Source organism: Sapajus apella, unplaced genomic scaffold (genome assembly GCF_009761245.1).
Source record: "Sapajus apella isolate SASKATOON/1434 unplaced genomic scaffold, GSC_monkey_1.0 scaffold48, whole genome shotgun sequence".
In the NCBI taxonomy this organism is placed as follows: Eukaryota; Metazoa; Chordata; class Mammalia; order Primates; family Cebidae; genus Sapajus; species Sapajus apella.
Genome location: NW_022436988.1, coordinates 10,218,911 through 10,244,497, shown reverse-complemented (window position 1 = coordinate 10,244,497; position 25,587 = coordinate 10,218,911). Strand labels below are relative to the sequence as shown.

The 25,587-nt window shown below is 47.0% G+C and overlaps 1 protein-coding gene, 1 long non-coding RNA gene and 1 pseudogene across 8 annotated transcripts in view; 2 read left to right on the top strand and 1 right to left on the bottom strand.

Moving 5' to 3' along the window:
* The first annotated feature begins 998 nt into the window (after positions 1-998).
* On the top strand, positions 999-6,274 carry LOC116525735. The gene is made up of 3 exons (XR_004257794.1): positions 999-1,009; positions 2,627-2,629; positions 6,185-6,274. It is a non-coding gene; the product is annotated as an uncharacterized LOC116525735 (long non-coding RNA).
* Positions 6,275-6,444: 170 nt separating this feature from the next.
* Positions 6,445-7,172, top strand: LOC116525734 (annotated as a pseudogene).
* Positions 7,173-23,049: 15,877 nt separating this feature from the next.
* Positions 23,050-25,587, bottom strand: part of SLC39A11 (solute carrier family 39 member 11) — a 448,139-nt gene continuing 445,601 nt past the window's right edge. For all 7 annotated transcript variants that reach the window (XM_032241865.1, XM_032241864.1, XM_032241868.1 and 4 more), the window contains one exon: positions 23,050-24,736. In XM_032241865.1, coding sequence (XP_032097756.1) covers positions 24,658-24,736 — 79 coding nt within the window. In that variant the 3' untranslated portion in view covers positions 23,050-24,657. The remainder of the gene's footprint in view (positions 24,737-25,587) is intronic.

The following is a 25,587-nucleotide window of genomic DNA, read 5'->3' as shown; positions in this document are numbered from 1 at the left end:
TGGTGACTTCACACTGCAAGGGGCCATGAACGGAGGGTGGTGTGATTCTTTGGTTGGTGGGGGGCAGTGCAGGGAGGTGATCGATGCAGTCTACCCCATTCCTGCCCTAGTTAACTCACGTTTTTTCTCAAGCCAAGACTGAAGGGCCCGTTGTAACCTGGGACACATGCTTCTTCAGGTGACCACAGGAGCCCCAACCAAGCAAAACTGTACAAGTACCTGGCAGCTACTGCTCCTGGTGTGGTCGCTAATATTCCATCAGCCAAAGCACATCACATGGCCAAGCCAACATCACGCTGCGGGGATAGCAGGAAAGGGTGTGTGTGTATAAAACTAAGCAGTGATACAAACTATCACAGCCCCACTGTAAATTCTCATACTTAGTTGACCCATCAAAAACATGGGTTGTTTTCCCTGCATGACCTGCACAGGTACCCTAGAACCTAAAGTAAAATAAAATAAAATAACCAATTCATCCCTATTTGCTTGGGACTTGGTTGGATTTAGCACAGAAAGTCTCATATCCCAAGAAACTCCTCAAACCTGGGCAAATAGGGATGGTTTGACCTCCTTATTTTCAGGACTAAAGGAGATCCTCCCAATGGCTGCCAGCCAAATATCATCGTGATGACTAGCCCCGCTCTGCAGAAGAGAAAAGCAACTTTTCAGTGTCTGTAGAGAGAGCAGATGGAGTAGCCAATATTCAAACCTGGCTCTATTGAAGCAGCTCTCCTATCGTCCATTTCCCATACCCGTTGCCTCCAAAGCCCTTTTTCCTTGAGGTCTCCCTGGTCTTCATTTTTTTATATAAAAACAATTTTTTTTGAGACAGGGTCTCACTCTGTCACCCAGGCTGGGGTGCAGTGGCGTGATCTCTGCTCACTTGCAATCTCCACCTGGTGGACTCCAGTGATCCTCTCGCTTCAGCCTCCCAAGTAGCTGGGACCCCAGTATGTGCTGCCATGCCTGGGTAATCTTTTGTGTTTTTAGTAGAGATGGGGTTTGGTATGTTGCCCAGGCTGGTCTCAAACTCCTGGACTCAAGCAATCTATCCATCTTGGCCTCCCAAAGTGCTGGGATTACAGGCATGAGTCACCATGCGCAGCCCAAAACAAAATGTTTTAATTGGCAAATAATAATTGTGCATACTCCTGGGGTCCATGGTGATGTTTCCACACGTATAATACACAGTGATCAGATCAGGGTAATTAGTATATCCATCATCTCAAATATTGATCATTTCTGTGTCTGGAACATTCACTATCCTCCTTCTGCCTATTTGAAACTACATATTATTGTTAACTATAGTCATCCTACAGTGCAATAGGAGACTAGAACATATTCCTCCTATCTAGCTGTCATTTTGTGTGGATTTCAACAAACCTCTGTAAAGTAAAACGAGTTTCTCTCTGGGAAGGGAGAAACCAAGTCCCAGAGAAGTTAAAGGAGACATCTGCCAATGAGGAGCATGGAGGGCTGGGACTAGCCTGGAGCAGAGGGTAGACACAGAAAACAGAGGGACCAACCCATAACCAGGAGGAGGCCCTGAGAGGCAGGGAGAAGGATGCCGCTGGGCTTGGCTGAGAGTGGCTGAGCTTCAGCACTAAGCCTCTTCCATCTCCTGTGACTTTGGGCTTTGGGAAATGACCCATGGGGTCTGACTCCCTAGAGTTGGATTCCAATTCTGCCCTGGGCTCTAACTCACTCACTGTGTGGCCTGGGGCAAGCTGTCCAACCTCCCTGGGCCTCCATTTCTCTGTTTATGGATCACCTGCCTGACTTCCCAGGAATCACCGTGAAAGAGAGCCCTGGAATTCCCCAGAGAAAGGAGGTGTCATTATACGTTATCTGGCCACCACCTTGCAGGTGAACCCCAGAAGAGTGGCTTGGTAGTTTTTTCTCAAATAAATTCCACAAAGAGGAGGCATGTTGTAACAGAAGAGTATTGGATTTGGAATCAGAACACCGGGTTCCAGTCCCGATTTGCTATTTAAAAGTCTCCCATCGTCCTGAAGCTACAGTCTTGCTTAAGAATGAATCATAATTCTTCCCTTGCACAGGAGGACCAAATCAGTCAAGAATGCAACCACATCATTCACCTGTAAGGCACATATGCCTCCGCAGAGGAAGGGGAGGGCAGGGTCTCTGCCCGAACATCAGCTGAGTGGTAACTGAATTCACTGGGATGAAACTGATGAGGATGGTGGTAACGATGCTCTAAAGCACCTGAGATTTCTCCCGGTTCCCTCAGGAAATCCCCACTCTGAGATCTGGGACCGCCACTTCCAAATCCCTGTCCTGGATTCTTTCCTTTTCCGAGGGCATCTAGAGGACAAGCACCTGATGGGAATGTTTTCCAAATACTCAACATCTGGAAAGAGCTGTTACAAAGGCCCCCTTTGTGTGGCCGGGAAATGGGCTGGCAATAAAACAGGGCCAGACCCCACCGAGCTGGGAATGGCAATGAAGAGAGGGTGAGTGAGAGAGGAGCAGCGCAGAGTGGCCCGGGAGGAGGACCTGTGAGAACAAGACCACCAAGGGGGTGTCCGGGCAGCAACGGAGAGTGGTCATTGCCTATCCAGCGCTTTCTACGTGCTTCATCTATAGTGCCGTATTTATGTAAAAGAAAGTTTCCGCAGTGGTCACAGTGAGGGAGGAAGATGTATCTGAAGTGTGGTGGGAAAGATGGAAGAATTCACTCAACAGTAGAACATTTTTCAAGTCTTGACAGAGAAGGCAGGAAAACCGTCCCTGCTGGAGTATTAAAAGGTGACAATGCCCCAACCCTGTTTCTAACCTACATAATCCTTAGAGCCATGTGCTCCGAAAGCGGGTCCAGGTGCCCTCACAGGAGCTCCTGTCCCTTTGTTCCAGCAGGTGTCTGTGCGGCTGTGTGCATGCCCTTGGGGGCTTATGGGAACTATAAGAACAGATGATGCAGTGCCATGGTTCTTCTGTCTGTTCTGCCACAATCAAGCAATGCTCTGCCCTTCCTTGTATGCCCCCCCCGCCCCCGGCCACCCCAAGGCAGTCTGAAAGCACAAGGGAGCTCTCTTGATGGAAACTTCTTGGGAGGCTACAGGCCTACTATGCAAAGTCCCTTCCCCAAAGCCAGAAAGCCTTATGCTGTTTCCTTCAAAAAGTTTCTGGAAATCAATTCAGGCAGCTCTTGCAGAATCTCAGAATCTTGGGGCTGGAACGAATCTCAGGAATCCGACTGCAAATGAGCAGTGGATGGACCACCTGCTTTAAACTCCACGAGGGGGCTTGTTAAACATGCAGAGTCCCAGACTGGGTCACAGAACCACCTACTGAGTGGGGATGAGGCGTTGGAGTCCAGAAATCTGCATTTGGTAAACCCTATGGGTGATTTTTCAATGCACATTCAAGTGTGAGAAGTATTGATCCAAATCCTGACCCAGCCTCCAGGACAGCAGCACTTGCTAAGGTGAGGCACATGGCTGTTCTTTCCATTCTTAAACATATCTAAGGCTGCAGACATTTCCCGCAGCATTCAGAAAGGCTTTCTCAACTTTCTCTTTTTATATCTAATCTTAGCTTTCTGAACATGCTCCTTGCATAATTTAATGAACACAAACTATCTACTGTGTTATTTCATTGCATACTGCCTTTTTACCATTCATGACATCCTTTGAGTCACATACAGTTGGAGGCAGCTGGAAAGGGAGGGGAAAATAGGAGGAAAGGCGGTCGTGGGAAAAGAAGGGAAAGGCAGAGACGAGAGAAGACACTCCCTTATCTCCTGCCTTTGGGAACAATGAGCTGACTTCTTGGTGTGTCCTGGTCATTTTTACAACCAGAGCAGATAGAGTGTCACTGAAACTCAGAACTGCCACATTTGAAAAAACTAAATTCTACTTTTGTTTTTCCAGATTCCCCAGGCCATATTACATCTTTCTGACCAATCGGTTGTTATAGGAAGTCAGCTCAGATGCTTCTAGGAAACCTTAGGCTTACATGAAAAACAGAAGGCATGCAGCTGGTACTGCCCTCCCCTCTTCTTCCAGCCTTGGGCAGTACATTAGTTTTCTAGGGCTGCCATAACAAATTACCACCCTCTGGTGGCTTAAAGTCATAGGATCTCATTATCTCAGAAGTCTGGAGGCTAGAAGTTTAAAACCAAGGTGTCAGCAGGACTATATTCCCTCCAAACCTCTAGGGGATAATTTTCCTTGCCTCTTCCAGTTCCTGGTGGCTCTTGGCTGATGTGGTTTGGCTGTGTCCCCACTCAAATCTCATTTTGAATTACAGCTCCCATAATTCCCATGTGTTGTGGGAGGGACCCAGTGGGAGGTCACTGAATCACGGGAACAGGCTTTTCCTGTGCTGATCTCATGACAGTGAATATGTCTCCTGAGATCTGACGGTTTTATAAAGGGGAGTTCCCCTGCACAGGCTCTCTTGCCTGCTGCCATGTAAGACGTGACTTTGCTCCTCACATTCACCTTCTGCCATGATTGTGAGGCCTCCCCAGACATATGGAGCTGTGAGTCCATTAAACCTCTTTCCTTTATAAATTACCCAGTCTCAGGTATGTTTTTATTAGCAGAGTAAGAACAGACTAATACACTGGCATTTTCTGGCTTGCAATGACATCATTCCAATCTCTGCCTCTGTCTTCACGTGGCCTTCTCCTCCATGTCTTTGCGTGTGCTTCTCTGTCTCTTATAAGGACACAATCCCGGAGGCCCACTCTAATCCTGTATGAGCTCATCTCAATCCTTACTTTAACTACATCTGAAAAGATCCTATAAGGTCACATTCTGAGGTTCCAGGTGGCCATGGATTTTGGTGGGGGACACTATCCAACCTACCACAGACAGTGACATTGTACTAGTCCATTCTCACGCAGCTATAAAGGCATACCCGAGACCGGGTAATTTATAAATGAAAGAGGATTAATGGATTCACAGTTCTGCAGGGCTGGGGAGACCTCAGGAAACTTGTAATCATGGCGGAAATGGAAGCAAGCATGTCCTTCCTCACCAGGCGGCAGGAGAGAGAAGAATGAGTGCTGAGTGAAAGGGGATGCCCCTTATAAAACCATCAGATCCCATGAGAACTTACTCAATTATGAGAACATCATGAGGGAAACCGCCTCCATGATTCAATTACTTCCTACGCATCTCTCCTCTGACACATGGGTATGATGGGAACTACAATTCAAGATGAGATTTGGATGGGGACACAGCCAAATCATATCAGATATGATTTACAGAGCCACAGAAGCCTGAGCGGTAGCATGAGGATAAAATAAGCTAAGAAAGGCAGAGACAGCAAAGGCTAAATGTCAAGACTGAACTGAGCCATGAGCCGTCAGGTCTGGAAAGAGCACAATCAAAGCAGCGTGGTTCACACTGGCTGTGGAGTCACCCAGACCTGTGTTTAAATCCCAGGTCACTATCAGTTTTAGGAGGGAAACCCAGAAGAGTTATCTCATGGCTTTAAACTTTATCCAACTTCTTTGAAAACTTTATTTGAGGAATACACAAGATGATGCACTCAATAATTCACTCACATTCCTTGTTCCTTACCTAAGAACAGCAACTTTGCCTTACTTATTTTTATATCTCCTGTGTATGACATACCATATACAGTAATTCATATTTGTGGGCCCAGAGTAACCAACCAAACATCTGTTATGTGTCAGTAGCTACTTTAAATATTACTAGGCTTCAGTTTCTACCAGTGAAATACAGGGATTTGTTGGGCCTGGGTTACTGCGGTGTTACTGGGATGATAAGCAATTAAAAATTAAAAGGCAGCCGGCTCATGCCTGTAATCCCAGCACTTTGGGAGGCCGAGGTGTGTGGATTACCTGAGGTTGGGAGTTGGAGACCAGCCTGACCAACATGGAGAAATCCCTTCTCTGCTAGTAATACAAAAATTAGTCGGGTATGGTGGCATGTGCCTGTAATCCCAGCTACTTGGGAGGCATGAAAATCGCTTGAACCCAGGAGGCGGAGGTTGCAGTGAGCTGAGATCTTGCCATTGCACTGCAGCCTGGACAATAACAGTGAAACTCCGTATCAAAAAAAACAAAACAAAAAAAACCTAGGAAGTCTTCCAGTTCAACATGGTAGATGAAGTATGCATGTGTGCCCCCACCCCAATCTCATATTAAATTGTAATCCCCAGTGTTGAGGGTGGGTCCTGGCGGGAGGTGACTGGATCATGGGGGTGGATTTCTGAGGAATGGTCTAGCACCATCCCCCTGGTACTGTCCTGATGATAGTGAGTGAGCTCTCATGAGATCTGGTCATTTAAGTGTATGCAGTATCTCCCCACTATGTTCTCTTGCTGCTCTGGCCATGTCATGTGACTGCTCCCCCTCACCTTCTGCCATGATTGTAAGCTTCCTGAGGCCTCCCCAGAAGCTGAGCAAATGCCAGCACCACACTTCCTGCACAGCCTGCAGAACCATGAGCCAATTCAACCTCTTTTCTTTATGAATTACAGTCTCAGATATTTCTTTATAGCAATGCTTGAATGGCTTAATAGAGCATGATCCTTTCCACTCCTTCTCTAAGCCCTTGAAATGACAGTAAATGAAATTAAAAGATTTTTTTAAAAGTCAGAAAGATGAGGAGAATGAGAGAGGAGAGGATGTGAGAGGGTTTTGAAAGTCAGCAGCTCTCTCTTCCTCGGCACTGCCGATGGAGGTGGCAGCCATCTCCTACTCGGTGTCATGGCCACCATCAGACCTGGTAAAGCCCAGGATCATCAAAAAGAGAACCAAGAAGTTCATCTGGCACCAGTCAGATCCATATGTCAAAAATAAGTGTAAACGGCAGAAACCCAGCGGTACTGACAACAGTGTTCATAGAAAGTTCAAGGGCTGCTCAACATTGGTTACAGGAGTAACAAAAAAGTAAAGCACTTGCTGCCCAGTGGCTTCCAGAAGATCCTGGTCTGCAATGTCAAGGAGCTGGAAGTGCTGCTGATGTGCAACAAATCTTACTGAGATGGCTCACAATGTTTCCTCCAAGAACCACAGAGCCATCCTGGAAAGAGCAGCTCAGCTGCTCTCAGGGTCACCAATCCCAATGCCGGGCTGCACAGCGAAGTACATGCAAAGACACCTCATGCGCATGTCTTATTTGTGTTTAAATGAACCCATAACAACTGCCTGAAAAAAAAAGAAGAAGAAAAGTCAGCGACTGATTTAGCTGAGTAAAAAAAGTTGGGCCGGCTGCGATGGTTCACGACTGTAATCCCAGCACTTTGGGAGGCCGGGGCGGGCAGATCATGAGGTCAAGAGATCGAGATCATCCTGGCCAACATGGTGAAATCCCGTCTCTACTAAAAAATACAAAAATTAGCTGGGTGTGGTGGCGTGTGCCTATAGTCCCAGCTGCTTGGGAGGCTGAGGCAGGAGAATTGCTTGAACCTGGGAGGCGGAGGTTGCAGTGAGCCGAGATCGCACCACTGCACTCCAGCCTGGCACCTGGTGACAAAGTGAGACTCTGTCTTAAAAAAAAAAAAAAAAAAAGTTGAAATACAACTGACTACAGAGGAAGAGGCCATGCAAGGTGGTCGACCCACACCTTGACATGCCAGGAGGCAAGGATTGGATGGAGTCACCTGTTGTCTCCGAAGGCAGTGTGTGCAATGGGGCAGGGAACAGCAGGCTTCCTTGAGAGTCTGTACCAAGCTGCTGGAGCTCCCAATCCCCAGCACGCCCCCACCCTATGCACCAAGCAACTCCTCCTCTGCTACGACAGGAGACAAAACTGAACCAGAGAGAGTCCAGATGTGGGGATTGCATAGGGCAGGGGCAGCACAAGGACCAGAAGACAGAGGAACTAAAGAAATGTCTACATGCCCCTTCACCTAGTGTGCTCTCCAAATGTTAGAGACCAACTTACAATTTACCCACAAGAACCATCTGGATTCCTCTGTGATAAGATAGATCATCCCAAGAGAAAGCCCTAAAGATAGTGATAGTTGACAGTCTTCAAGGAAAAGCGGAGTCTCTCTCTAAGTGCCCTACAGCGAGATTTACCAGCTGTCTGGTCCCATCCACCTCCACCTCTACATCCAGAGTGTTCAACGGGGCAAGCATCATCAGGCAGTCAGAGAAAATTCTCAGTAGAGAAGACAGAGACTAAAGCCAGAAAATGTGTGGGGCAGCGGGGTGGGAGCAGAGAAGGAGAAAGAAACCTGGAGAAAATAGGGAGCAAAATAAATAAAAAACGATGACCTCCTTTCATAATTATCCCTGAACAGATAGAAGAAAGTATTACATTCAAGAAATAGGAGCAGAAGACCACAAGAAGGAATTTTATGGCAACCAGAGCTCTTAAAAATTACTAAGTTTCTCTTATTCCTTACTAAGAGAAATAGTAAGAATGATGAAAAAGAAGATCAGACCAGGAGTTCCAAGATCCAACGAGTAAGAATTCCAAAAGAGGAAGAGAAAAAAATTGAGGAAAGAAAATTGTGAAATAAATAAGAAAGTGAACATGAGTTTCCATATTGAAATGGGTGATCAGGGGCACGGTCCAGTGAATTAAAATAGACTCAGACCAATTTCATGACCCTGTGTCATGAAATTTCAGCTTCATTAGACATAAAATAACCTTCAAAGGAGGAAAGAAGGTGGTGAGGAAAGGAGAGAGAGGGAAAGAGAGAGAGAAATTTCATGTACAAAAGAGAAGGAATCTGAAGAGTACTGAACAATTTAACAGCAACACACAAGATGAGAAGGTAATGGAGCATTAATATCAAATTTCCAAGATAAAGTGATTTTTCCACCTAGACTTCTATAGCAAACAAACTATCAATCAATCGTGACAAAACCATTTTAGGATATGCAAGTTCTCAAAAAATTTTCCTCCCCAGAAAGCTATGGAAGGATGTGCTCCATCAGAATGAGGGAGTAAGTCAAGAAAAAGGAAGATTTGGGAGAGCCTGGTAGCAGAGTATTTCATTCAGAGATTGCCAAGGGTGGCATAAAACAGATCCCTAAGCAAAGAGACATTTATTTTGCTCAAATACAAGAAGTCTGGCGAGAGCAGTCATGATGCAACAGTGCCATGATGACCCAATGTGACTAGTGCTGTCTGTCTTATCAGCACTGGTGTACAGATTCCATCCTCATGCTTGCCTCATGGTGCTGTGGTGGCTGTCCCATCGCTAGCTTTTCATCTGTATTCCAGGTGGGAAGAAGAATGCAACCAAATTAGAAAAGAACAGCATCTACCTAAGAAAAAACAAAACTTTCTTAGAAAAATTGTCAGCAGCCTACTGCTTTTGTCTCCTTGGCCAGAATTGCATCACTCTCTAGCTGCAATGGTCTGGGAAATACAGTTTTTAGGTTGGTCTATTAGTTTCCTATTGCTGTTGCAATAAATAACCATGAAGAGTGGTTTAAAGAAAAACAAATGTATTATCTTACAGTTCTGGAGGTCAGAAGTCTGAGATGGGTCTTGCTGGGCTAAAATGAAGGTGCCTTTGGCAGGGCTGAGTGATTTTCTGGAGTCTCCAGGGGAGAATTTGTTTTTTCATCTCTTCCAACTTCTAGAGGCCACCTATATTCCTTGATTCATGGATCTGTCCTCTGTCTTCAAAGCCTGCAATGGCCAGCTGGGTCTTTCACACCTTGTACGACTCTGACGCGTATTCTTCTGCCATCATTTTACTTGTGATTACATCTGTCCATTGGGAAAATCTGGGGTCACCTCCCCATCTCAAGGTCGGCTGGTAAGCAACCTTAATTCCATTTGCAACTTTGAATGCCCTTTACCATGTAACGTAAGATAATCACAGGTTCTGGGGATTAGGACATGGACATCCTTTTTATTTTTATTTTTAATAGAGATGGGGTCTTGTTCTGTCACCCAGGCTGGAGCGCAGTGGCGCAGTTATAGCTCACTGCAGCCTTGAACTCCTGGTCTCGAGCAATCCTCCCACTCTGTCCTCCCAAAATTCTGGGATCATAGGCATAAACCACCACATCTAGCCTGGACATAGACATTTTTAGGAGACCCTTATTCTGCCTACTCTCTACTATACCGGGCATAGTAGATATAATTGTAGCTTTATATAAAATCTGAGTCATCTTTTTTTATTTGAGATAAAGTCCATCTCTGTCACCCAGGCTGGAGCGCAGTGGTGCCATCGTGGCTCACTGCAACCTCTGCCTCCTGGGCTTGAGCCAAACTCCCACCTCAGTCTTCCAAGTAGCTGGGACTATAGGCACACACCACCATGCCCAGCTAATTTTTGCATTTTTTGTAGAGATGGGGTTTCTCCATGTTGCCCAGGCTAGTCTTGAACTTGTGGGCTCAAGTGATCCACCTGTCTTAGCTTCCCAAAATGCTGGGATTATAGGCATAAGCCACAGCCACTGGCCTGGGTCATTTTATTTAGTATAAAGGGAAGTGTGAATTTAGGTAGGCACACCTGCTAAGGATTATGGTGTGGAAAGATGGGAGGAAGCAGGGGTCCCCAATGGCACCACAGAGTCATTTCGCCAAACCCAGACTGAACCTCTGCTCTACTTCAAGTTACATGAGAGAAACCTACCCTTATTCGGTTAAGCCACTTCAGCAAGACGTGTGTTCCATGAAGACACATAAAAGCCTAAGGAAACTTTCATGCTTTAAGGTAAGAATTCAACAGATAACGTTTAAAACCAAAACAGGGAGAAATGCCAGGACAAGCATGGTATTGGGAAGTAGGAGGTAAATATCAAAAGAAACATCTAAATCAGAATTTAAAGAGGTGCCCTGGGGAGCAGATCCAGAGTTGGGGAAATGGAGGGCAGAGCATGGCTGACTTCCTTCAAAAATGGTTATCATGCCATTTGACTAAGTTTCATGTATCTGTTGTTATGCTTAATAAAAATCAATTTTTAATTTAAAGGTGATGATAATAGTTTGGAGCACCTATAGCAATAAACTAGGGGATGCAAGAAAAAAATCTACCCATGCAATTCCCCCTACCGGGCTACATCGAGATGGAAAAGTCATGAAATATTTTCTGCAGGGGCCACTATGCAGAGCCAGGAGGTGACTGCACATTTCCCTTCCCCAGCGAGGGTGCCCAGCATCCTGCTAGCCCTCCTGAGCTATGAAGGGCAGGAAATTGGGACAGAATTGTTTTCCTTCCTTAACAAGATCTCATTTTAGGAGCAGAACTGAGAAGAGCAAACTGAGAAAAGAAAAGTCAGGGGCTGGTTTCAGGCAGAGGAGTGACCACAGGCCCTTCCTTGGGCCATGTCTGTTTCTCTAAGCCTGGCAGTGGGGAACTTAGATCTTGATCATCAAGCATAGCTCTGGCACGCTGAGCGTGTGATACACCTGTCTCCACCGTCAGGCAAATGAGTGGGTTCGCAGGCAGAGGCCTGTCCTGCCAAACAATGCTCCCCTTTGTCCCCGCCCAGGGCTCAGGAGCCGCAAGGAAGCCAGATCCATCAGCACTTGCCAGGGCCCTCGATGCGCACAATGCAAGCTATGAGCCACACTCCCCGGCAAAGCCCCAGGCTTCCAGCAGGCAACATTCACTGACACGCAATGTGTCACTCAGCCTTCTAAAAGCCAGGGGTGGGGATCCATGCAAGGGCGGCGGGGCGGTGGGGGGGGGGGACTGAGCTCTCATTCCCAGAAGCCAACCAGAGCCAGTGAAGGGGCCCCAAGACTCCGACACATCATTTTCATAAAAGCAGCCCCAGGAGAGCACTGCATTAGGAAAAATCATTTCCCCGTGCTGGCAGCAGGCTCTTCTGATGATGGCTTTGGCAAACATCATGAACACCAAACTTGTGCAGCGCACACCCTTGGCTGACGTGCCCGACAGCTTACGGGACAGACCAGGGATGAGGGAGGTTGGAAGTATGAATTCCCAAATGAGATTCCCTACAAATGGAACACCACCCGGAAAGGGTCGCCACTCCTTCGTAGCCAGCAAGGTGGCAGGCTTTCCAGAAGAAGCAAGGGGATTTTGTGGCCGAAAAGAAACTGGAAGTGGCCTGCGTGGACGCTGCCCATGCTATTGACACCTCCTGTAAACCACTCTGGGCTGTCCTATTCTGTCCGGTCACCCCCTCCCTGCCTCCGCCCTCCTATCCCGTGACTGCCAGTCACCAGGCCAGGCATACCACAAGCATCTTCTTCGGGCACACAACCGCTCCTCTGCAGACATCTAGACTGACCCTGGCACTCCACACAGAGGGAGGGGACAGAAGACAAGTGTGTGTTCAAAGCCCGCAGTCCCCTGGGGAGGGGTCACTGCCTTGGCTACCAGGGCAAGGCAAGTTCAGAGCTACAGTTAGTGCTGATTCAGCCACGCTCCCTTGGTCTCATTCCCTAGGTTCCCCAGCAGCCTAGTTAAGGGCATGAAATGAGCTAGTAAATGAATTTTCAGAAAAGCGCATGTTCCCTTAGAAATACAAGATATTTGAGTCAAATAATATCAAGCAAGATTTTGTTGTTTTGGCCAAAGGCCACTGTTTAAAGGAAAGCAATAAAATATATGCAATATATAAATTCTATAAATTATAGTTATAGAGTAAATTATAGTAAATTTATACAGTAAATTATAGTTATATAGTAAATTATATAGTGTAACTTTTTTTTGGTGTTATAATGGTATCGGAGTCGTGTAAAAAAGAATGCTGTTCCTTCTCCAGATATATACTGACCTGTTTATGAATAAAATGATGCAATGTCTATTTGTTTGTTTTTTTAAATATTTTGGGAGGATGGAGTCTTGTTCTCTTGCCCAGGTTGGAATGCAATGGCATGATCTCAGCTCACTGCAACCTCAGCTTCCCAGGTTCAAGCCATTCTCCTGACTCAGCCTCCTGAGTAGCTGGGATTGCAGGCCTGCACCACCACACCCTGCTAATTTTTGTATTTTTAGTAGAGATGGGGTTTCACCATGTTGGGCAGGCTGGTCTCGATCTCCTGGCCTCAAGTGATCGGCCCGCCGTAGCCTCCCAAAGTGCTGGGATTACAGGTATGAGCCACTGCACCTGGCATGTTTGTTTGTTTTTAATAACAAGGAGGAGGAGGGAGGTGACTAAGACAGAACGGGTCAAGGGCTGATGGCTGTTGGACTATGTGATGGGATATGAGGGTCCGTGACACCATGCTGTTTGCTTGAGCATAGGTTTGAAATTCTCCATAATGTAAGGTTGAACAAAAACACATTTTAAAGATCAAGACAGAGTAAAGAATACATCAGCAAGCATACGAACGTATGCATGCATTGCAGAACAAATGATCAGGTCTGGCCTTGCCTTGAAATTGTAGTGGCTAAAACAGATTTGGTTTTGCTTTTTTGTAACCAGATAGTAAGAAGGTTGAGGAAGTGTCTGTGAGTGTCAGACAATAAACCACTCACTGGCTTTTGGGTTTTGTTTTTGAGATGGGGTCTCACTCTTGCCCAGGCTGGCCCCCCAAACCTAGTGACATTTACTCTCAAAATATTTCTGCTGTAGTATCAGACCTACGTCTAACAAAATTAGTGATCAGATGGAAAGCTGACTGTCCCTAAACACAGGATACAGTTTGATCAAGGCAGTAGGTATGGTTTAAAAGGACAGACTGGGCCAGGTGGGCACAGTGTCTCTCACCTGTAATCCCAGCACTTTGGGAGGCCCAGTTTGGGTGGATAACCTGAGGTCAGGAGTTTGAAGTCAGGAGTTCGAGACCAGCCTGGTCAACACAGCAAAAACCCAGCTCTACAAAAAATACAAAAATTAGCCAGGCGTGGTGGCACGCACCTATAGTCCTACCTACTGAGGCAGGAGAGTTGCTTGAACCTGGGAGGCTGAGGTTGCAGTGAGCCAAAATCACACCACTACACTCTAGCCTGGTTGGCAAAGCAAGACTGTGTCTCAAAAAGATGAAAAATAAAAATAAACGGACAAACTGGTCAGGTATAATGGCTGGCAACAATCTCTTTTAATCACCGGGTACCCTAAGGTGAAGCATCCCAAATAAACTCAAGGATATTTTTATTACTTTTGTGTGCTATTTGAGAGAGCCGTAATTCCATTTTTAGCTGGTACATGTTCAAGCTAATGTTATCCACTTAATCTTTTCCTCTGGCTATTTTGGTTCTTAGCAGATTGTATTGGTTGAGATTAAGATTAGAGGTAATATCAAAACCACCAGTTCAGCGCTTGAATTGTAAGAGACACATCCACCTGCATAGATGCTCTTTCCTTCTGACTGGCAAGATCTTAACCTACTTCTCGACTGATTTCAGTATCGAACACCCGGGCCTGGCTCAATTCCTTTCTACGCCTGCCAAGAAAATCTAAGTGGATGATGAGGCTGGCCAATCTATAGGCCACGGGCAACACAGGAAGTCAGTGGCCTGCAAAAAGCTGGGCACCAGGTGTTAATGGGTAATATTTTCAGGGCCCAACATGGGTGGCACCAGCCTCCCTGACCAATCAAAGGAGGCAGGAAATGGAAGCTGAGCTCACAGTGGGAGGAAGCTGGGTGTGGGTGGTGGTGGCAGCCCTGGGCAGGAAGGGTGTGTTTCTGAGGGCGCCTTGTACCCTACCTGTTCGCTGCGCCTTTCCAAACCACAAAGCCCTGCCTGCAGTTCCCTGACAAGGCTGATCACAATCTGCCATGCTATCGACATTGTCATCTCTTTTACAGATGTGCATTGAGTGCTCTGAATTCTGAGGACGCTCCCTTGAGGAATCTCGCCTTTTCCCAGAGCCATGCTGCTTGCCCATCCAGGCATGCGGCAGCACCCCGCCACAGTGACGCCCCAGGTGCCAAGCTGCATGCCCTCCACCTCCCCTCCCTCCTGTTTCCTCAGCCTGCCTCTTCTACCCCAACCCTGAGCCTCAGAAGGAGGCTGAACGATCTGCCTGTTTTCATTCTTATCTTTTGCAGCTGGGAAATGACTCTTCAGAGGGACAGAGCCCATGGAAGAAAACACCCACACCTGACCCTCTCTTTAACGTTGAGAGCGCTGTCCACCAGCCAGAGGCTGCCACTATTTCCTGAGGACTCAGAGACATGGCTCTTTGCCTGGTGGAGACGGGAGGGTGATGATGGGAAATGGGCATACTGGCATCAGAGGTTTTCTGGTTTGGAAAGAGAGGATTTTACTTTTCAGCACCTGCCAGCCTGATAAGTTTGCCAAGAATTCTACACTAAACAAACACACATGCTTACATCACCCCTCCTTCCAAGCAGGCATCACCCACTGGGGAATAAAACAGCTCCCAGGAAGGCGGATGATAGGGGTTCATAAACCTTCCTGGTTTCCAGAGCATGATTCATTTTAATCTCCACCAGAGGACTTAAAAGTCTATTCTGTCAATATTTCCCTTACTGGTAAAGTTTAGATCCCAAAGCAAGAAAACTAAGGCTTAATTTTGACTTAGAAGATTGTTGTTGTCTTATTATAAGTTTTAAATATGTAGTATATGTGTGTGTATATATATTATTCACTACATACATATTTATATATTTAATATAATGTATATTATATATTTTAATATAACATAATATATAATTATATATCAAAATATGTTTAATTATAGTATATAATTATACATATGTATTTTAATATATAAAATGTATATTTTAATGTATAGGTAAATAATACACATGTATTATTTTAATGTATAGGTAAATAATACACATGTACACATATATACAAATGTATATATAAATATTTATGTATATATTTAGATTTGAAAGCCTTGTGAGACATGTAGGTCCATATCCTCTTGTAGATATCGTAGTGGGATCCTGGCTTTTGGTTATTATTTCCCCAGTGTCTCCTATTCCCTTTCCTTCTCTTTTTTTCCTTTTTGAGATAGAGTCTCATTCTGTCAGCCAGGCTGGAGTGCTGTGACGCAATCTTGGCTCACTGCAACCTCTGCCTCCTGGATTCGAGCAATTCTCCTGCCTCAGCCTCCCGAGTAGCTGGGATTACAGGTGCCTGCCACCACGCCCAGCTAATGTTTGTATTTTTTTTTTTTTTTTTTAAGTAGAGACAGGGTTTCACCATGGCTGGTCTCGAACTCCTGACCTCATGATCCTCCCACCTTGGGCTTTCAAAGTGCTGGGATTACAGATAAATTTATTCCTTATGCATTTGGGGTCGTCCTTACTGCTGTGTCTGATCTCCGTTGGCTGGAGCCAGACCTCACAATCTAAACTGAAGCCTGATTGGCTAACAACTTAAAACTTTTCTAAACAGGTAAAAGCAATGGAGAGCTGGGACATGCCTGTGAGCACGTCCAGCACAGATATCTTGGTTAAAGTACAAGGACATAGAATGTACTATGTGCCTGTAAGCATGGCATGTCTAACAGTTACATAGGATAGGGCCTAACAAAGTTATTAGCACACTTACTCTTTAACAAGAAAGAAAACTTTAAAAAGGAACTTTTCTACTTCCCACAAGGAAGAAGGCCAGTGAGAAACATATTATCATTGTGGCTCATAGTGCACCAGAGAGTGGAGGCTATATCAGAAAAGGCCCTGCGTGATTTCCAAACTGATCTTTTAATTTGGGGGAGGACCACAGGCTGTGGGGATGCTGGGATACAAGTCCAGAGGCTCACCCTCTGCAGAGAATCACACACCTTTCCTTGGGCCCACACAAACCAGTTGCTTGCTCTTCTGTTACAGGAAAAGGGGTCTGATTCAGACCCCAAGAGAGGGTTCTTGGATCTTGTGCAAGAAAGAATTCAGGGCAAGTCTTCAGTGCAAGCTGAAAGCAAGTTTGTTAAGAAAGTAAAAGCATAAAAGAATGGCTACTCTGTAGACAGATAACCATTCTTATGGTTATTTCTTGATGATATGCTAAACAAGGGGTGGAGTACTCATGCCTCCCTTTTTAGACCGTGGAGGGTAACTTCCTGACGTTGCCATGGCGTTTGTAAACTGTCATGGCGCTGGCGGGAGTGTAGCAGTGAGGACCATGTTAGTTTTGGGGGGTTTTGGCCAGCTCCTTTACTGCACCCTGTTTTATCAGCAAGGTCTTTATGATTTGTATCTTATGCCGACTTCCTATCTCATCCTGTGACTTAGAATGCTTAACTGTCTGGGAAGGCAGCCCAGTAGGTTTCAGCCTATTTTACCCTATTTAAGATGAAGTTGCTCTGGTTGACACGCCCCTGACACTTCCTGCTCTCCAACCAACTCACATACTCCATGCCCTGGGGCAGAGGGCAGTAGCCTCCTACCCTGAGGATTCTTGAAGGTCCGAGGTCTGAGAAGCCCCCACCGGGGACCTCTGAGGTCTCAGTGACAGCCCCTGAGGACAGACGGTGGCTCCCCAGGACCCTTTCCCTTTTAAGAGTCCAGGCGCTTTCACGAGGTTGAGAGCCAGAAGGTCAGAGAGCAGGAGAGGATCCAGAGGTAGGTTCAGGGTTACTGTTTTACTCAGCCCTGCATAGCCAGGCCCAGCCTCCCGCATCCTGCTGGAAGGAGGAGGGAGACAAGCCTAGTTCTTCCCAGGGCAGGAGAGAAAAGCACATTGTGGGCTGGGTTCCTCCTACCTCTGAACACGCCACCACCCCCTCTCCCAGTTGCTGGGCTGGGCTGAGTGGGAAGATGAAGGAAAAGTGAATTAACTAAATGGGGTTCCTGCAGTGTCTGGGAAGTCTCTAAACCCCGAAGCACCTCAGGCCTCGCTGCCCTGATACAGGGGTGAGGTTACTTTAAGCCAAGGAAGTCTGGGCTTCGGGGACCCTCACTCGCAGGCCCCCTTCCATAAAAGCCCTGCACCTAAGTTACGTGATAAGACTTCTGTATTATTTTTTTTCCAAAGGGCGTTCCCTATGTTGTATACACTTCTGGTCCCCAAATCTGGATCCACCCTGGGAAGGGGCAAAGTGAGGGCAGCCGCCCACAGACCGCCGGAGTGGGGGCGGGGTGTCCGACTGGCCTCGGTATCGCCAAGCCAGGTAACGGTGGTCGCCCCTTGCGTCCCTCCCCGTCGGAGGTGCATCGCCTCTTGCGTGCAAAGCCCGGGCACCGCCGCGAGTCCCGCCCCCGCCCCGCGCAGGTAAACAGCGGCCCTCCGCCCGCCCTACAGGACCGCCCGGGGATCTGCCCCCGGTGCCACGCCCGGCGCCCCGGGGAGGCACAGCCCGCAGGCCCCGCCGACCTGGCGCCGCGCCCCGGGAACGTGCGTCGGGGCAGGGAGCCCGGCCTCACCTGGCCCCAGCGCGGAGCCGGATCACACCTGCCCCCTGGGTTGAGACTAGGCTATTCGCGGAGGGGAAGGGACAGGACCTGGGAAGGGACGTCTGTGGCTTAGAAAGACCCCCAGGCAGTGCCGGGCGTGGGGGGCGCTGATGAAATTCCCGGAACTGTATAATTCACACCGCAGATTTTTGCCTTTGCCTCAGTCTAAAAGGAATGGGAAAGCACAGCCGCTGGACTCTCATTTGCTTCCAACTTGCACAGATTCAACCACCAATTACCCGGGAGGAGAGGCGTGCCGGGCGTTGTGCGCGAAGCTGCAGCTGCAGGCGAGGCGCGGGGGAGCCCGGTTTCCGCGTCCTGCCCCCTCCACGCACAGCCAGAGCCCACCCTGCCATTGCGTCCCTGTCCTCACGGGTAGAGTCAGGACAATAATATCTAACTCAGGGGAAATTCAAGGAAGTGGTGAGGGCGGAAAGTCCCCAGCCTGGTAGAGTGAATACCTGAGCAATGGCCTTTCAGTCCGTCTTCAGCACAGCACAGGATGAAGATGTCTTCTATTAGGACCCCACAGAGAAGATCCAGACGCTGCCACCTGCCCCCACCTCTCTACTTCTCATTATACCAGTCACCTGGGTCCTGGTTTTTTTGTTTTTTGTTTTTTTTGAGACGAAGTCTCCTCTGTCGCCAGGCTGGAGTGCAGTGGCTCCATCTCAGCTCTATGCAATTTCTGTCTCCCGAGATCAAGCGATTCGTCTGCCTCAGCCTCCCCAGCAGCTGGGATTACAGGCGTGCGCCACCACGCCCAGCTAATTTTTGTATTTTTAGTAGAGTGGGGATTCACCATGCTGGTCAGGATGGTCTCGAGCTCTTGCCCTAATGATCCGCCTGCCTCTGCCTCCCAAAGTGCTGGTATTACAGGCGTGAGCCACCACACCTGGCCAGGCAGTCCTGTTAAGCTATGCCACACAGCTTAAAGACACTGGCAAGCTCAAATCCCGAAGTTACTGGCTAAAGGGAGAGACTTAAACCAAGCCAAGGGCTTCCTATGGCAGTTCTGAAATACCCTCTTCCTTCTTGAGTCCATACAACTGAAAAAATAGAAGGGCTGGGCACCATAGCTCACACCTGTAATCCTAGCATTTTGGGAGGCCAAGGCAGGCAGATCACTTGAGGTCAGGAGTTTGAGACCAGCCTAGCTAACATGGTAAAAGCCTGTCTCTACTAATAATACAAAATTAGCCGGGCACAGTGGTGCACACCTGTAGTCCCAGTTACCCTGGAGGCTGAGGCACGAGAATCACTGGAACCTGGGAGGTGGAGGTTGCAGTGAACTGAGATTGTGCCATTGCCCTCCAGCTGTGGTGACAGAGTGAGACTGTCTCAAAAACAAAAACAACAACAACAAAACAAAAACCAAAGGTAAAATTCAATCCGGAGGGCTGGCCAAATTTCTACACTGGTAAAAATCATGGCCTTGCTAAAGAAATTTGGGGCATTAATCAGGAAGGGGCGAGACCCAGAGAATCAAAATGGAGATAAATGAGAGGATTTGGAAAACCTGAAGTTCTCTCAATCAGGAATCCTCAAAAAGCCTCCTTTGTTTCAGCGGAAACCCTCTTCTCCAGTCTTCTGAAGCACTTCATAAAGACACTGCATTTCTTTGCCTCCTTTGCAGTCACCTGCAAGAACAAGTCAGTTCTTCTCATGCATTACCCTCGACCGTCGCCAGAATGGACAGTTAGATCCCAGCACTTCAGAAAGAAGGACAGTGGCAAACTCAAACCAGTAAGGATAAGGATTAGAAACCAACATGATTTCGGGATTTTCCTAATTGAGGGTACTTAGTAAATTGGTGGAAGGTCATCATTTTACATTGGTCTGACGTTGTTGATGTACTTTGCAGAGATTATGGATTGACTGTGTTGGCATGAGAAGATGGGAATGACTCTGAATTGGACTGACCACTGGACATTAAGTGATTATTATCCCTAATGTATTACATGTCATTTGCGACCTGAGCTGTCCGTCATGTGCTGGGTCATCTAACACACTCATAAAACCCCATTACCAACTGGAAATGACTTACATGGGACTAGTCTTTACATCAGGTACATAAGGCACAAGTACATCAGATGCACAGGTAGCTCATTCCCTGTGTGCCTACGCCTGACCCTATCAATCTAACACTGGCCTCCAAGGGGATTTCCCAAGAACCAGTGACTAAGAGAAGAAAAACCACTAAGCCTCATTTACAGGTAGCCTCACACCATACGCTGGCTTACCTTCTAAATAGATGACTGTGATGTTATGGTCCAGTGAAGACAGCAGGTGAGGGGAGAATCTCCTAGGGAGGGGACTTTGATGGACATAACTCTGTGTTCACTTTGCTTGGATGGAAAGAAAGTTTGACACAAGGAGCTACACCAATTTCCGAGCAGTGTAGATGGAGGATTCTGCTCAACTGGTCACAGACTAGAAAGAAGCATGATTGAAGGCTTGACGAAGAGGAGAGGTGTGGGAACACGTACGTGGCTTCACTCCTCAGAATGGGCGAAATTTGATGCTTGAGTTAAACATCATCCAAAATACCTACTATGGCAAGAGCTAATACTAATGGACTGAACCAGGCCATCTGCTTATGTGTGGTGATTTCTTTCTCCAGACACATCATTGCTTCCTCAACTGATTCATGAGCAGAAATGACCGTGCTGGGAATGCAGGAACTGTGATAGATTCAACTACTTCGGCTTTCCATGATCAATGCAGACCTGGCCCCTGAGTGCAGAAGGTCATCAGTGACCACCCCTGACCCCTGCAACGGACCAGACTCCAGGGACACCATGGACTACTTAGTTGCAGACTGATAACTTTGGACCTCTTCCATTATGGGAAGAGCAGTGATTTCTTCTCACTGAAATGGGCTCGTATGTCTGTGTTTGGAATTGACCTCCCTGCTTGTAGATCATCAGTAGCGTGCTCTACAAAATTGCTTCTGACCACAGAATTCACTTTACAGTGAAAGAGGGAAAGCAATGGGTGATACCCTTGCCAATGGATCCTGTCATCCAGAAGCATTCATCTGTCTTCAGCTGTGACATGATTTATTGAAGATTTCATTTCAGGACTGAGAGACGATCATACCTAAGGAGACTGAAATACCGTCCTTTAAGATGCTGTTTGTTCTGGACTAGGGAACATCACGTGGTGTGCCATTTCTCCCACAGCCAAACTAAATAGATCTGGAGGAAGGGGAAGTAGGGGTGGTGCGACTTCCATCTTACTGAATGACTCTCTCTTCACCTTTTTCTTCCGCCAATTAGCAATTTTAGTACCCAGGAAAGGAAGGTTGCACCACTGGGGCGGCTGGCCATGGGGGTGGCTCCCTTTGGAAAGGGGATATAAAGCGTTTGTATGAGTGATGGTTCCATTAGACACTTTTTTTTTAAGGTGAAATTTGGGGAATTAGAGTATATATAGATGCTGAGCTGAAAAAGGGTGGTACAGCAATGGTCTGGACATGTTGGCTAGCCACCTGGAATTTCACATGCCATTAGGTAAAAAAAAAAGTGGGTTAACAAGGCTGGCAGCAGTGACTAGTCCTGGGAAAGTGCTGCTATACCACAGGGTACAGGCCAGGGTGGTGGCTGTGAATGACATTCAAGAGATCGTCTCAGCAGTCTCCTCGTCCTCCTCTTCCGGGGGTGGGAGTTAAAGGAAGACAGTTGCCATCATGCACATAGGCAGGGCCATGTTGGTCTCTGTGCCCTTAGGAAGGAGGAAAAGGGTCACGGCTCCGTTTATCTGAGGTACTGGCTGAAGACAGCATGCTCGGAACAGAAACTGGAAGAGGGACACCTAAACATCATCCAAGATCTCTTCTCCAGGGCAGGAAATGAGAGCCGTAGCCTCTACTTGTACCTCCTGTGTTGTGTGTATCCTGAAATATGTTAACTGTCTCTTTGCTCTCCCTTTCTTCGTTTTATTGTATATGGGGTGCACAGTTATGGTTAACTTTACACTTCAGCTCAAAGATACAGAATGAGATAGGCTTGTTATCCCACTGGGAGGGGGTATCCATTACTCAGAGACCTTGAGTACAGGGGTTGAAAGACATTGGGGTAACTCCCATTGCGCAGGGGATGAAGTTTTGATTGTATGAGGAATAGCTACATGTTTTAAGCAAGAGTTTTTTCTTTAAGTGAAACTAGAGGAATTAGAGTATATGTTGATATGGAACAACGAAACAGTCAGGCTGTAATGAACTTAACAAACCTTTTTTTTTTTCTGTTTTGGTTCCGTACCGTATGAACTCATTCCAAAATTTGGAAAATCCACTATTATTTGAGTCTTGGGAAGGGGCAAGATCATCTAGTTCACGGGCATGGGATCTAAGTTCTGGCAGCTGGACGTCCTGACCCAGAACTTTGAATGTGGAGCCAGGACACAGGATTGAGTGTAGAGTTTGTTCTTGTGGCAGTAATGGTGGTGGCATCAAGGTACAGCAGTTTCATTAGTGGTGTCCAGGATCTAGGGACCAGCTCTGAGGGCCGTGGCATCTAAACCAAGCTATTCTCCAGGTATGAGTGGGTCATGGCCCCAGACCTCTGTATCCTTTCTTGCATACAACCCATTTTCATGCCCAATTCTCCAAAAGAGCCTGTGAGTTCCCTACTTGCCTTCCATTCATTTCCTTTTCTGTTTAGGTAAGCTGCTGTTGGATGCTGTTGTTGCAACCAAGAATCTGACTAGCCCTTCCCATCTGAGCTCCTTCCTTCTCTCTCCTGGTGTTGGGTCAGGGAGGTGTTAGTTCCAACTTTAATAGGTCTTATACTGATCATCCTTGCAAAGAAGCAGCTTTGAGAAGGACTGAATGTAACACAGGTCATCCACGACATCTCCTTTATTGATAATTAATCACAGTTATGAGGTCTCGTCCATCAGAAAGCACAATCTGCGTTATATAGAACTACATACAAAGACATAAAAATAAAACACACATACACCACACCAGTTAATCTCAACCAATCAAACCTCTGAATGTGTCTTCAATTTTGATCATCAGTGCTTTGGAAGAACATACCCAGACCCAGCCCAAGGTTGGCCTTTGGGGTCTGATAGCATTCACAGAGCAGGAGATTCACCCTTGGAAGCAACTGAATGTGTAAACTCTGAGAGCAGACACTGACAACCGCAATGCCTGCATACCTGGCTCCGGGGCTGCCTGCCTTCTCAGCAGAGCCCAAAGTCCCATGTGTTCCTTTCATTAATGAGGACGGCAGGCCTTACCTATGTTTGAAGTGGGCAGGCCATTGTTATCCCTGTTGGAGAAGCTATGTATGAAGGGGTAGGCTGGCTTCTGGTCTAGTTCGACTCATTCTTTATAGGAATATTTCAGAATGACAAGTTGGCTAAAATTTACTTAAAAGGGGAAATATAAAATTTTCTCTTCTTTTCCTATCCCCTTCTTCCTTTCCCGTCCTAAGCCCTCTGCCAAGGCCTGTTGGAGCTCAAGTTTTTGGTCAGGTTACAAGTTACCAAATGGTCAAGAGGGAAGGACCCATTGCAGACTCCACAAGTCTTTCATTCACGTGGGTTAACTGAAGCGGCGCCTTCTTTTGGTAAATAAAGAGTTTGCGTTCTAGCAGTTTGCTGGTGTCTCCAAGTCTCTTAGAAAAGTGATGGCTATAAACTTATCAAAATAAATGCCTAGGAAATTTGGAAAGCATGACAAACTGCTTTGCTGCTGGAATCCATTGAGAGCAGAGTGCTCGGATCAAACCCACACTCTGTCTTCTTTCCACAGGGCTCACTGTGAGCTTACAGCTGTTCTCATCCTCTTTCCTTCAATAATGTCAATCTTTGCCTTAAAAGAAAGCCAGACTAGCCAATTTCCTTCTCTTTGTCTGTGCCCCCCTCCCATGTAGTATCTCGTTGGGAGGAGGTAGAGGAAGGCGTGCTCTTCTCTGGGCTGGCTCAGCCTTGAAAAGTAGCTTGCTATAGTTATGATGCTCCAGTTACAGCATTTTAGATGGGTAGAGGCTCAGCAGGGCGGGAGCAGGAGGGGCGGATGAGAGGTGTGCTGGCCACTCTGCCCTGAGTCACTAGGCCACCAAAATGCTTAGGAGACGTCTCTTGGTAGCTTGCTTCTATAGGTGACCTTGAGGAGTTGGGAGGGAGACAGAGGGTCCCAAAGCAGAGATTTCCCTGATCTGAAGTTCCTTGATAACCCCACTGAAGAGAGAGTCCATTCAGTGGCCAAAACAAAAATCTGTGTTTCCATGACACCTTTAAATTCCCCATAAAATCAAAACCTCCCTCAAAGCAAAGTAAAAATGGTCCTATTATAATCAGAGTCGATCAGGATAATGAGATGAAGAAGACAGAAAGGAAGAAAAAGTTTTAATGGGAAGAAAGAGGCTTGTGGTCCTGTAGAAGCCAACCACCGCCGTTCCCTCGCGTGGCCTTTCCTGGGGTCCGAAGCGTCTCAGTCCTAGCCCAGGCCGACGTCCAGTGACATCATCACTACGAATCCCAGGATGGAGGCCCAGGATGCCAGTTTCCCATTACCACTGGAAGGGAAGGACAGAGAGAAAAGTAAGACCTTAATGTCCCCTGAGGCCACGGCTAGGCTGAAAGTATCTACTGCAACGTCCAGTTCCAAGAGAAAGCACGCTACCATCAACAGTGGTAACATTTACTTGGGCTCACTATGTGCCAGGCCAACTGATGAACTCATAGAACCCCAAAAAGCAGCCTCATGAGGTCAGTGTCCTAATTATCCTCATTTTACAGGTAGGGAAACTGAGGCAAAGAAATCACTCGCCCAAGGTCACCTATGATGGTTCTGTGGTGTATACTTGAGTAATAAAGAGCGGTGATTATTTCTTAAAGATATTATTTAATCTGGCCTGGAAAGCTAGCTTCAAAATTATTCTTCTATAAAAACCAAAACAGGCTGGGAGCGGTGGCTCACGCCTGTAATCCCAGCACTTTGGGAGGCCAAGGCGGGCAGATCACCTGAGGTCAGGATTTGAGACCAGCCTGGCCAACATGGAAAAACCCTGTCTCTACTAAAAATGCAAAAATTAGCCGGGCGCGGTGGTGGGTGCCTGTAGTCCCAGCTACTTGGGAGGCTGAGGCACAAGAATCACTTGAACCTGGGAGGCGGAGATTGCAGTGAGCTGAAATGCACCCCAACCTGGGCGACAGAGCGTGACTCTGCCTCAAAAGAAAAAAAAGACAACTAAAATGAAAACAAGGAAAGCCTTATTCCCACCCACTGACACCTGGCTTATAGCAATGAGGACATGCCTGTATCACCCTGAATGACATTTTAGAGCTCACCTCTCCCCTCGTTCCAGCCCCAGAGAACTGAGAGAGAGGATGAGAGAGAATATACAAAAATGATAGTCTACTGCAT